The following is an 11,928-nucleotide window of genomic DNA, read 5'->3' on the forward strand; positions in this document are numbered from 1 at the left end:
GAAATACATTCACCATTCAAAAATATAAAAGGATATACAGTGAAAGGTTTCCCAACCCTGCTCCCAGCTACCCACCATTCATCCCCAGAGGCAACCACAGTTAGCAGTTTCTTGTATACTTTTTCAAGGATATTGTATGTATATACAAGCAAATGCAAATGTATGTTTTTCCACCTTCTATTTAACCCAGATGGTAGTGTGTTACACGTAGTCTTCTTTCTGCACGTTGCTTTCTTTACAGTGTATCTTGGTGATTTTGCCATATCGGTGTATAAAGAGTTTACTTGTTCTTTTTAATGACTACCTAGTATTCCACTGTCCAAATGGAATCCCTAGGGTCTTTTTTTTTTTTTTTTTTTTTGGTGAGGAAGATTAGCCCTGAGCTAACATCTGTTGCCAATCCTCCTCCCTTTGCTGAGGAAGACTGGCCCTGGGCTAATGTCCGTGCCCATCTTCCGTTACTCTGCATGTGGGATGCCTGCCACAGCATGGCCTGATAAGCGGTGCACAGGTCCACGCCCAGGATCCGAACCCGCAAACCCCAGGCCGCTGAAGTGGAGTGTGCAAACTTAACCACTGTGCCACCGGGCTGGCCCCTCTAGGTTCCGTTTTTTTAATAATTTTTTTTATTATTATTTATTTATTTTTTCCCCCAAAGCCCCAGTAGATAGTTGCATGTCATAGCTGCACATCCTTCTAGTTGCTGTATGTGGGACGCAGCCTCAGCATGGCCGGACAAGCGGTGTGTCAGTGCGCGCCCGGGATCCGAACCCAGGCTGCCAGCAGCGGAGCGCGCGCACTTAACCGCTAAGCCACGGGGCCGGCCCTCTAGGTTCCGTTTTTTAACCTAGTCGTCTGCTGAGGGACTTTTCAGTTGTTTTCAGTTTTTTGCTACACAAACTGGTGCTGTAGTCTGTCATTTTGCACATGTGCAAGTATATCTATAGGATAAATTCCTAGATATGGAATTGAAGGGAGGAAGAGTTATGTACATTTGTGATTTCGGTAGATTCTGCTAAATCATCCTCTGTAGGGGTTATGCCAACTTATACTCTTGCCTGCAGTTTGTGAGAGTGCCTGTTTCCCTAAATTCATGCTTATAGAATGTTTTACCATATTTTTGGATGTTTGCAAATCTGATAGGTAAAAAATAGTATGTAGGTATTTTAAATTTGTATTTCTTGACTTACAAACTGGCTGTATGCCTCTTCACACCCTTAGCCACATGTGTTGTCTTTTCTTAACCAGTCCATGTGCTTTACGTATTTTTCTATTGTGTTGCTGGTCTTTTCCTTATCAGTTCTACAGGAGCTCTTTATAAATCAGAAATTAACTTATAATAGAAGTTTCCTAGCTGTCATTTGTCTTTTGACTTTGCTGAAGGTTATTTTTGTCATAGAACTTATTTTAAGTAGTCAGAATTACCCAGCTTTCCTTTTATGGTTCCTAGGTTTTGTGTCATCATTAGGAAGATCAGTTAGTGCTTTTATATGTAAGTTTTTTACCTTTAAATTTTTGTTTCTCTAGAAATTTAACCTAGTCCTAAATAAGCAGAATATGGTCCAACTTTCCCCCATATGGCTACTCATTTGTCCCAAGTAATTTGTAGAATAATCCGTTTGTCCCCATTGATTTGGGTTGTCACTTTCATCCTATTATCAATTTCCTGTGTATATATAGATGTATTTCTAGACTATCTGTTCTGTCCCAGTGATCTCTCTGATTATTCATGTGAGAGTACCACATGGGTTTGAATTAAGTTTTGAGGCTTTATGTTTTAGGATCTGGTAGGACTAGTCTCTTCTTGTTATTTTTTTAAGCCAAATTTCCCTGCCAGCTCAAGCATTTTTATTTTTCTGTGTGCACTATTAAAACTACCTTGCTTCGGGCTGGTCCCATGCCTTAGCGGTTAAGTGCGCACGCGCTCCGCCGCTGGCAGCCCGGATTCGGATCCCAGGCACGCACGGACGTACTGCTTCTCCAACCATGCTGAGGCCGCATCCCACATACAGCAACTAGAAGGATGTGCAGCTATGACATACAACTATCTACTGGGGCTTTGGGGGAAAAATAAATAAATAAATAAAATTATAACCAAAAAATAAATAAATAAAACTACCTTGCTTCTTCCCTTCACCCTCCTGAAAAAATCCTGTTAGTCTAATTATTGCAGTTGCATTAAATTTATAAATTAACTTAAGGAGATTCAGTATCTTTATGATATCTTCTTATGTAAGAACATGGTATGATCTTCAATTTCTCCAAGTCTCTCTTGTGTTCTTAGGAATGTTTTAAAGTTTTCGTCATATAGATCCTATAACAGTTCTTAAGTTTATTGTTATAAGCTTTTTTTTTTTTTAAAGGTGGCTAGAGAGCTTTCTTTTTTTTTTTTTGCTGGGAAAGATTCGCCCTGAGCTAACAACTGTTGCCAATCTTCCTGTCTCTTTTTTTTATTTCTCCCCAAAGCCCCAGTACATAGTTGTATGTTCTAGTTGTAAGTCCTTCTAGTTCTTTTATGTGAGCAACGGCCACAGCATGGCTATTGCAAGACGAGTGGTGTGGTTCCGTTCCCAGGAACCAAACCTGGGCCGCTGAAGCAGAGCATGCCGAACTTGAACCACTAGGCCGTCAGGGCTGGCTCGTAAGCTTATTTTTTAAATCTTACTATCTTACTGAATTTGTTTACTAATTATAGTTGTTAGTTAAATCTCATGCGTTTTCTAGGTATATTATCTGTAAATTGTGGTAATTTTACCTCCTCCATTCCAAGTTTTAGACCTGTGATTTCTTTCTCTTGTCTAAATGCACTCGCTGCTACCATCAGAACAATGTTAAGTAATAGCAGGCATCCTCATATTGTTCCACCCTAGTGGGAAAACTTCTAGCTTTTTCCCAGTAAGCAGATTGCTGGCTTTTGGGTTAAACTAGAACTCGTTTGTCATTTTAAGGAAGTCATCTATTCCTATTTTATTGAGAGTTTTTATCAAGAATGGATATTGAATTTAGTCATGCCCTTTCAGCATCTATGAAGATAATCATGTTTTTTTCTCTCCTTTGATCTAATAATATCATCATTATGTTAATGGATTCTGTAATATTAAACCCATCCTTACATTCCTTGAATAAACCCCACCTGGTTCATAGTATAGTCTTTAGTGTTAAATTCCTTCCATGTAGCTTGCTTATAATTAGAGTTTTTTCCATTGTCGGCAACAGTTTAAATAGTATTGGAATTACTTATACTTTTTATACTTTAAAGGTCTGGGCCTGATGCTTTTCTTCTCTTTTTTTCACAATCATAGGGAGAGGTAGTTCTTTGATAACTTTCTCTGTCAACTCTACTATGATGGTTAAGCACATGAACTTTTGAGCTGTACTGTCCAGTTTCAAATCCCTGCTCTCAGCCACCTTCTAGCGGTGTGAGCTTGGTCACTTAATCTCTCTACACCTTAGTTTCCTTTGTCTATAAAATGAGGATTATAATACTGCAAATCTCATAGGATTGTTATGAGAATTTAATTAATACATATCAAGCACTCTGAACAGTACCTGGCACTTACGATATATAGTAAATGGTCAATAAGTGTTAGTTGTTTTTATCATGTCTTTTCTTGGAAATTGCACCATGGTTCTTTGAGAGTATGGCCATAACTGAAGTCACACCTCCCCCTGTTTTTAGTACTCTGAGATACATATTTTCCATCTCTGGAGAGTAATGTTCATTTAAACAAGATGTTGCTCTCATTTAACCTGTTGCCTCATCTGTAATGGGCTTCTGATCCTTAAGCATGTTGTTTCTACCCAGTTGGAGATCATTTTCCTTGATAGAAAAACAAAATATTCAGAAGAATAGAGGCATCGGATATGCTGCTAGCATAGCTTAGAAGACCCTTTTGGTTGTCCTTAACATTTTTTGTATAAGCCTCAACTCGTTCTGACTACAACTTCCTATCATTCTCCTTCTGTGTTCCTTCTTACATCTTTTGATCATGGCTCTTGTAAAACCTGAGCTGATCAAAGAGCATCATGTGCAACCAGATTAACTCATTTAGTTTGGCTCGCCTTTAAATCATGTGTGGTTAGAATCCTGCTTTGTGAAAGTGCCCTATTTTTCTTAGCATTTTGGTCTTGGCAAAAACTTGCATTCTAGGAGTTTAGGGCTAATATGTCTGATGATAGCTATATGTTCCTTTCCATGGTATTAGCCTCTAGAATGACAGTCACTTTTGCCTGAGGGCCCTGTCATTAGCTCTTAACTAACTGTATTTCCTGGTTGGTCTGAATAAAGTCTAGTTACAGTTCTGATCTTCACTCCTGATAGATTCAGCCGTCAGCAGAGTACGTTGCGAATCTGTTTTCCTCTAGGATTCATTTCTGAATGTCACCTACTTCCCAGTGAGGTGGGTACCTTTGGCTTTGGCACTGCCCATGCCTTGGAGCCACTGGTCCTGAGTTTTACTCATGCGTTCAGCAGCCGATATGTTGCTGGTCATCTGACGTATCTGAATTGCATTTAATTCTTTTCTGGAGTAAGGCTAAAGATACTTGCTCCTTGTTTCTCTCAGTTGGGATGCAGGATTAATGAATTAACTCTCTGTAAAGAGTTTAGAAGTTTGTGAATAAGGCCTTATATACATGGATAATTTTGAAATTGCTTCCATGAAAAAAGTAGCTCATTAGATTCGCTGTGGTTTGTAAGAGTAAGCTCTTACTGGGTGAATAGCATTGGTCACTAGGGTGCCCTGCCAGAACAGGCCTTAAGAAGCCCAGGGGCTGAGTGGTGTGGGGCAGACTGCACCACAGGGGATGTGGTGACTGGTGCCTTTGGGGAGTGCTTAGAGTGTCATCTGGAGCTCTGTGCAGGAGGTCTTATTCTGCAAGTGGAGGGGCTCAGAGATAGCCAAAAGGAAAATTTCCTGCTGATTTAAACCCCTTTGGGTTTTCCAAATTGGTATCTAATGCATTTGCAAAGCACTGTAACTGCTAATTGCTCCCATGGCCTCATCTGGCCGGCCAGCAACAGGCTACAAATCGATCTTTGTACAAGGTGTTTGTTTATAATTTATGGAGCTGATAGGAAGGCACAGCCATCTGCTCCTCCAGGCATCAGTATTTCTAACCCCTCCCATTCCCTGCTAGGGCATTTTCACTTGGAAATCATTTGTAATTAGGAGGAGATTACATTGCAGAGTCTGGAACATGGCTTCCTGCTGTCTTCTGCATCGTTTTTTCTCCCCCTGGAGCTGCCCACTGAAGCTCTTAAGCAGTTGTGATTTGAAAAATCCTTTCCTAGCCTTTATTTCCATGCTCAGCTGCCCAGCTAACTGCCCCATCATCCTTCCCCACAGGTGTTTTGGCCTTAAGTGTAGGGCAGGTTGCTGCAGCTGCCGCTCAGGGATCAAGGACTGTTTGGTAAGGCAGCAGTTTTCAAGTGTGGTCCCAGACCAGCAGCATCAAAGACACGTGAGAACTTGTTAGAATTGCAAATTATCAGGCTTCACCCCAGCATTCTGTGTTTTAGTAAGCCCTGCACGTGACTCTGATGCATGCTAACGCTTGAGGGCCACTGTGGTAAGACAAGGCAGGGAGCAGAACAAAGATTTCTAGTGGTGTGTGGGTTGCTAGTGTCTTAGGCTATATTTCACTTCACCTTTTTCTCTACCTGCTTATATTATTGTTGAGTCCGAAGAGGATGAGTTGTCCTTGTCATTAGTGCATTACTTTCCTATGGCCCAAGAAAACAAGTAACAGAGATCTAAGAAATCTCTTCCTGCGTAAGTTAACTCATCAAAATTTCCACCTTATGAGAAGCTGCACAAGTGAATTGAAACAGTGACCACTCACCATTGTAACTGAACATTTCCATTTCCATGTGGGAAATTAAGACAACGAGCAGCACATGTAAGTTGCTAATTGGAGCTTTGAAATAAAAATGAAATTGTAAACATACCACCCAGTGCTCGCTGAAATGAAGCTACCACATCACTCTGTGCCTACCACATCCCCTTCATTAGAGGAGAAGTGAAACCCTAGATCACTAGCCACACTGTTTCCGGAACTGATCATGCTGCTGGAGAAGCTCTGTTGTGGTTTTCAGCATTCTCTTTTCATTTGTCATTTGCGTTTCTGTCTCTGAGCTCACTGCAGTCACTGGGAGCAGTTGTGAAATTGGGTGGAGTTGCAGGGAGGGGACAAAATTTGGGAGATGGCCATTGACTTGGAATCATCATAGTGTAGTACAAACACAAACACAGTGGCTTGGATTTGAGGCTGACAAAATGCTTTTTGTCTATATGCCCAGTTTTTCGGGGGCTTAGAGCCAAGCTTTCTAGAAGAAGGAAAACCTTACTTGTACTCTCCTTCCCACCTTCCTGGCCCCCCTTAGAAATTAATCTGACAGTAAGCAGTTTAATGGTATTTCCCTGTTGGTGGTGAGTTCTGAGGGTTGTTATAGGCGTCTCTATGTTTGACTGAATTACATGTTAACACACATGAGCTAGATCTATGTAACAGCAAGACAGAAAAGCCTCCTTTGATAAAATGGTAGCTGTGCAAAGCTGTCTTCAAGTCCACAGAGTCCCATCTCCTTCCCTATTTATTTTTGTGTCCTACCTAATATATATGATTGCTTTCTCTGTCTCCCTGCCTTTGATGGTTACGGTCTAAATTGTCAGGTTTTTTTAATCTTTCTAAGGGTTGTTCCAACCTCAAGGTTAGAAAACCAAGATGGACTCACTCCTGAAGCTTCTTTCCCCAGTTCCTTTGGTTCTAGATCCCCAGCTGGAATCGTGTGTCAGTCCAGGGAAGGAGGAGATTGTCATGTTTTTGGCAACAGGCTTGGGACCCTGAGTAAAGAGCAGACGGTCTCAGTGCTAACTAGATAAATCTAGTCATACAGGCTAGAGCAGATGGTAGGTTGGAAGTTGAGCAGTACAGAGCCCTAATGGTGATAGCAATGAATATTTGGATGTCATTATTTTATTAGTTAGCAAACAACCATCCTTGTGGTCCCACCTCAGTTTTATGTGTGATGGCGCTGTAGGTGTCAGCCCCCGAGAGTTGGCACAGTAGCCTGATCAATGTGTTCTGATGTCTTTTTTGATCTACTCTGTCATCTTTGTGGCTTCATTAGGAACACACAGGGAAAGGGGAGTAAATAAAGAGTTTTAGAAATCACTCTGAGTCTCTGATCCCATAAGCCTCCAGGCCCCTGAAAAACAATTCTTGTTGTGTTTTCCTTAAGGTAATTTCCTGGGGAGACTTGTCCTTGATCTCTCAGGTCAGGCCTTTTTGGCTTCCTGCAGTAGATCACCTGGAATCTGGTGAGGGCAGCTGAGCTTGGCTTTTTTTTTTTTCCCCCCCCGAACCATAATGCTTCTGACAGTGGTCATCCAAGTAATCTCCTTCAAATAAGAGGAGGAGTAAAAAGTCTCTTTGCATATGCATATGAGACAAAGCCCAGAGGAGCTTCGTCCTTTGGGGTGTGTTGTGCTCTTCTGCTTGTGCCCGTGATGTGGGCACTCTGGTTCCAGGCTCACATCAAGGGTAAGCCCCTTCCTCCTGGCAGGGAATTGCACAGTGGGCCTTGGAGAGGGATTCAAATGAAAACCGAAACAAAGCATGCAGATACAGTCCTCGTACTAGCTAACATCTCATTAGTCCTGTCGTGTGGCGCGTCTTCTCCCTACTGACAGACATTCCTCCACCCCCCACCCCCTCTCTCATGCAGAGCCTGCTGTCTGGCTGACCCTATGCTTCATTCTCCGTAACTGCTGAGTGCAGACTGGGGCTGCCCGTTGACGTTGGCTTATGGTGTGGATCAGGCATAGAGGATAGTGAGAAGTGAAGAGTTCCAGCCATCCAGCCAGGACTGGGCTTTGTTTCTCTCTATCCTCTCTGGTGGAGTCAGGGATTAGTATTAGCAAACAGCTGTCCAGAAGATTGGAGTCTCTAAATGTTCCAGTTCTCTTAAAGGAGAAAGTAAGACACAAATTTGTGAAATGACTTCCTTCTCCAAGGTCACATAACAGCTGTAGAGTAGGATTCTCGCCCCAAGGAAGCTTTACCTGTATCACCTTTTTCTTGGAATCCGTAGGTTTGTATTTTCATTCATCTTAGTTTTGATTATTTAGACAATAACAGCTGTTGAGTGGCTCTCCAGGAACAATTTTTAATAACTTTTTCCTTATCTAATCTCTTAAGTGATATTTCCTAAGTGTGAACCAAGACTCAGCAGGTGGTTGTGGTTGTGTTGACTAGCTGTAGTTTCCTATTAAAATAGTAGAAGAGACATATATTTCTTGTCTCTTGTGTTGCTTGTTCCATGTCATTTTAGTTTGATTGACAAGGCAGCCTTTAGCATTTCTAAAGAGGGTTCAGGCCATTAGGAAGGCCCCAAAATTTCTTGACCCAGAATGTTTCACACCATCAACTCCAAACTTTCTTACGTCTTTTCTTTCTTTGTCTGATAACAGCCTCCGTGAATGTGCTGGTACAGAACTGCAAGATCTACAATGATGCCAGCTGTGACATTTCTGCAGATGGCCAGCTCCTGGCAGCTTTCATCCCTAGCAGCCAAAGGGGCTTTCCTGATGAAGGCATCCTGGCAGTGTACTCCCTGGCCCCCCATAACCTGGGCGAAATGCTCTACACCAAGCGATTTGGTAAGGGATAGGAAGCCCAACCTAGTGACAGAGGGACGCTGGTACCATGGCATGGGCATTCCTAGGTGAGGCACGGCTTACATGGGAGTAATGTCACATACTGTCCCTGCTTCACTGGGTTAGAGGCCAGAGGAAGATTGCTTTGCAGGAGTCCTGGCTGGTAGCGTTACAGAAGAATCTCAGAATAAGAGTCCTCCCTACCACAGTAGCATCACTGGCATGCTCCTGTTGTGATGGCCAGGAGTAAGAAAGGAGCTCTGGTCATGGGGAAGTGGACACACTCATTCACTGCAAGGCTGGTTGGCATATTAAAAGCCCCCAAAATATATGTTTGATTCAGCAATCTCACTTCTAAGGACAGCAGTGTTGTTTATCATAGGGAAAATGTCAAATTGTGAAGCATTGCTTAAATAAATGATGGTGCATTGATAGGACAGAATACCATTTGGCCGTTAAAATGCTCTTATAGAAGAATATTTAATGATGACAAAATGTTCATAATGTATGAAGTGAAAAAGGTAGATTTCAAAATAGTATTTACAGTATGATATCAATTTTTTAAAATGTATTCTATAACAATGGTTAGCATTTATTAACTACTTTTTATATGTCAAACGCTGTACTCGGTACTTTACATGCTTTCTCATTGTACTCCTCACTGCAATCCTATGAGGTAACCCCAAGATGACCAAATGAAGGTGAAGATTGGAGAGAAAGAAAAGGCTAAGAGGGAAAATGATCTCCTTGTAATGGCAAGAGCTCTGGGAAATGTCTCTCTGTTCTGTTGGCCCTTAGGTCCCAATGCCATTTCGGTAAGCCTTTCCCCAATGGGCCGATACGTAATGGTTGGCTTGGCCTCACGAAGGATCCTGCTGCATCCCTCCACAGAGCACATGGTGGCCCAGGTCTTCAGGCTGCAACAGGCCCATGGTGGCGAGACCTCCATGAGGGTGAGTTCCATTGCTTGTGCCTCCACTGTATGGCAACTCTCCTAGGCTTGGCAGGGTAATGAAGGACAACGGTGTGATCTCCCAGCCAGGACCAGAGATATAATGTTCCTAATGAGTAAGGAGACTTCAGTCTAGCCCATCCATGACCAGCAGACTTCACTTTTGGAAGCTTTTGGACTCTTAAAAGGCAGGAGCTTTCTCACACCCTAGATCATGAGCTGGGTTCCCTGGAGGCCTAAAAGTATCTTTGTATAAAGACCAAACTGAATCCTTCCTTACCTCAACATGAGACCTTTAGTCTGGAGGTATGTAAAGGACCCAATGAAATATTTTTTATTTATTTATTTATTCATTCATTCATTCATTCATTCATTCATTTTTGTGAGGGAGATCAGCCCTGAGCTAACATCCATGCCAATCCTCCTCTTTTTTTTGCTGAGGAAGACTGGCCCTGGGAAGACTGGCCCTGGGCTAACATCTGTGCCCATCTTCCACCACTTTATATGGGATGCTGCCACAGCATGGCCTGGCAAGCAGTGCATCGGTGCGCGCCTGGGATCCGAACCCGGGCCACCAGCAGCGGAGCGTGCACACTTAACCGCCACGCCACGAGGCTGGCACCTATTTATACTTATTTAAAAAAAATTTTTTTTTGAGGAAGCAAGCTATAAAAAGTGATAGATGGTATACTATGAAGTGTTCTTGTCTGTCGGTTGTAATCATGATAGAAGATGAGGACTTTGGGCAACTGCTGTGCTCTTAACCATCCTGTCCATTTTACCAGCAGAGAAAGGTGCTATTTAGGACCCTCTTTTGTCTGAGATGGACCTCTCTTTTATGCAGTAAAAGCTGTGTGGGCATCCTGGGGTTGGTGGCCTTCTGGACTCAACCAGACTAGTTTCTGATTGAGCTTCCCACATCCCATTGCGCTCATTTGGCCAGGGTTTTGTCAGGGAGAGCCGAGCATTTGAATAGTTCTCTAATTAGATGGTATTTAAGCTCTGTGTCAGCTAAGAACCTATGAATTCCCTTAGCACTTTGTGCTATGCCATTTATAGTTTTATACACTTGTTTATGTGTTATTTTGTATTTTCTTAGCTGTGTGGTTGTATATTTAATCCACCTAATTAGGTTCAGTGTGAGCTCCTTAGGGGCATATCCCCCAGGGCCCCTCGTTTAGTCTATACGTGTAGATGCTTGTTGAATGCCTGGAATAGGAAGTATTTGTTTTAAAGAACAAACTAGAGATAGAACCCACTATATACAAAGCTTTAGAAAGTGGGTGGCCTGGTGTGGTCGTCTCCATCGTCTTCTCCCTCCTGCCCCTTCAGTGACCCTCTCTATCCAACTGTACTGAGCCACTTGCCAAGCATCCTGGATTTAATGAGGCCCTTTCTTGCCAGTGTGCCTTTACCTGGAATGCCCTCCTCTCCCTCAAACCCAACTGCCCACATAGCTCTTCCCCTTCTGTGGAACCTTTCTAAACAAATTAATCACTTGCTCCTTGTGCCACCACTGTACCTAGTGCACACACTCATGTTAACACTCAGCACATCAAACGGTAGTTGTTTCCATATCGTTCTTCTCTCCTGGACCGTGAGCTCCTTGAGAGCAGAGACCGTGTCTGTTTCATCTCTATGAAGTCCAAGTACATAATAAGCAACCTGACATTCAGGAGAAGCTGAATGAATGAAAGAGAACCTCAAGGAAAGTATCCTCCTTATCATTTCTAGGTGGTAATTAGCAGAACCAATGATGGGTGACAGCATGTCCCACCCCGTAGCCTCAGACAGGATAGAAACAAGGGTTTCTCTGCTCTTGATATTGTAACTGAGGGGAAAGTTCTGATTGTTTAATCCCATATGCCTTTGGAAATATTTGATATTAGGTGATTGGGAGCAGACTTCATGGGAAGTTCACAAGCCTATTTTCTTATCTAGATATTTGAGGATGGACAGTGAATTTTAAATATTCTTATTTTGGTTATCTGAAGCAGATTTGGATGGTAAAAATACCTGGTGTCTGCTTTTCACCACCTAGAATCCTGGTCCCAACAGCTGTTCTTCTAACCCTTCCTGCCTAATTGTGGAATAATTGTTTATAATCGTTAAGAGAGGATCTGATTTCCGCAACACTAATGGACATCTCCAGCCTCTTCCGGAAGCCAGGGCTCCTGCCCAACTTCTGGGCACAGCCTGCCAGTCCTCCATCCTAGCAAGGTTCCTCTTTTCCATAAGTAGCCAGAAACATCTGGCTAAGGGCAAACAGCTACAGGGCGGAAGCCAAGAGGTTTTCAGAGATGGGGCTGGCCACTC

The 11,928-nt window shown here is 42.7% G+C and overlaps 1 protein-coding gene across 12 annotated transcripts in view; it reads left to right on the forward strand.

Moving 5' to 3' along the window:
• AMBRA1 (autophagy and beclin 1 regulator 1) overlaps positions 1-11,928 on the forward strand; it is a 168,570-nt gene that overhangs the window by 128,901 nt on the left and 27,741 nt on the right. For all 12 annotated transcript variants that reach the window (XM_058527045.1, XM_058527033.1, XM_058527040.1 and 9 more), the window contains 2 exons: positions 8,475-8,663; positions 9,459-9,613. In XM_058527045.1, coding sequence (XP_058383028.1) covers positions 8,475-8,663; positions 9,459-9,613 — 344 coding nt within the window. The remainder of the gene's footprint in view (positions 1-8,474; positions 8,664-9,458; positions 9,614-11,928) is intronic.

This window comes from Diceros bicornis, chromosome 31 (assembly GCF_020826845.1).
Source record: "Diceros bicornis minor isolate mBicDic1 chromosome 31, mDicBic1.mat.cur, whole genome shotgun sequence".
NCBI lineage: Eukaryota > Metazoa > Chordata > Mammalia > Perissodactyla > Rhinocerotidae > Diceros > Diceros bicornis.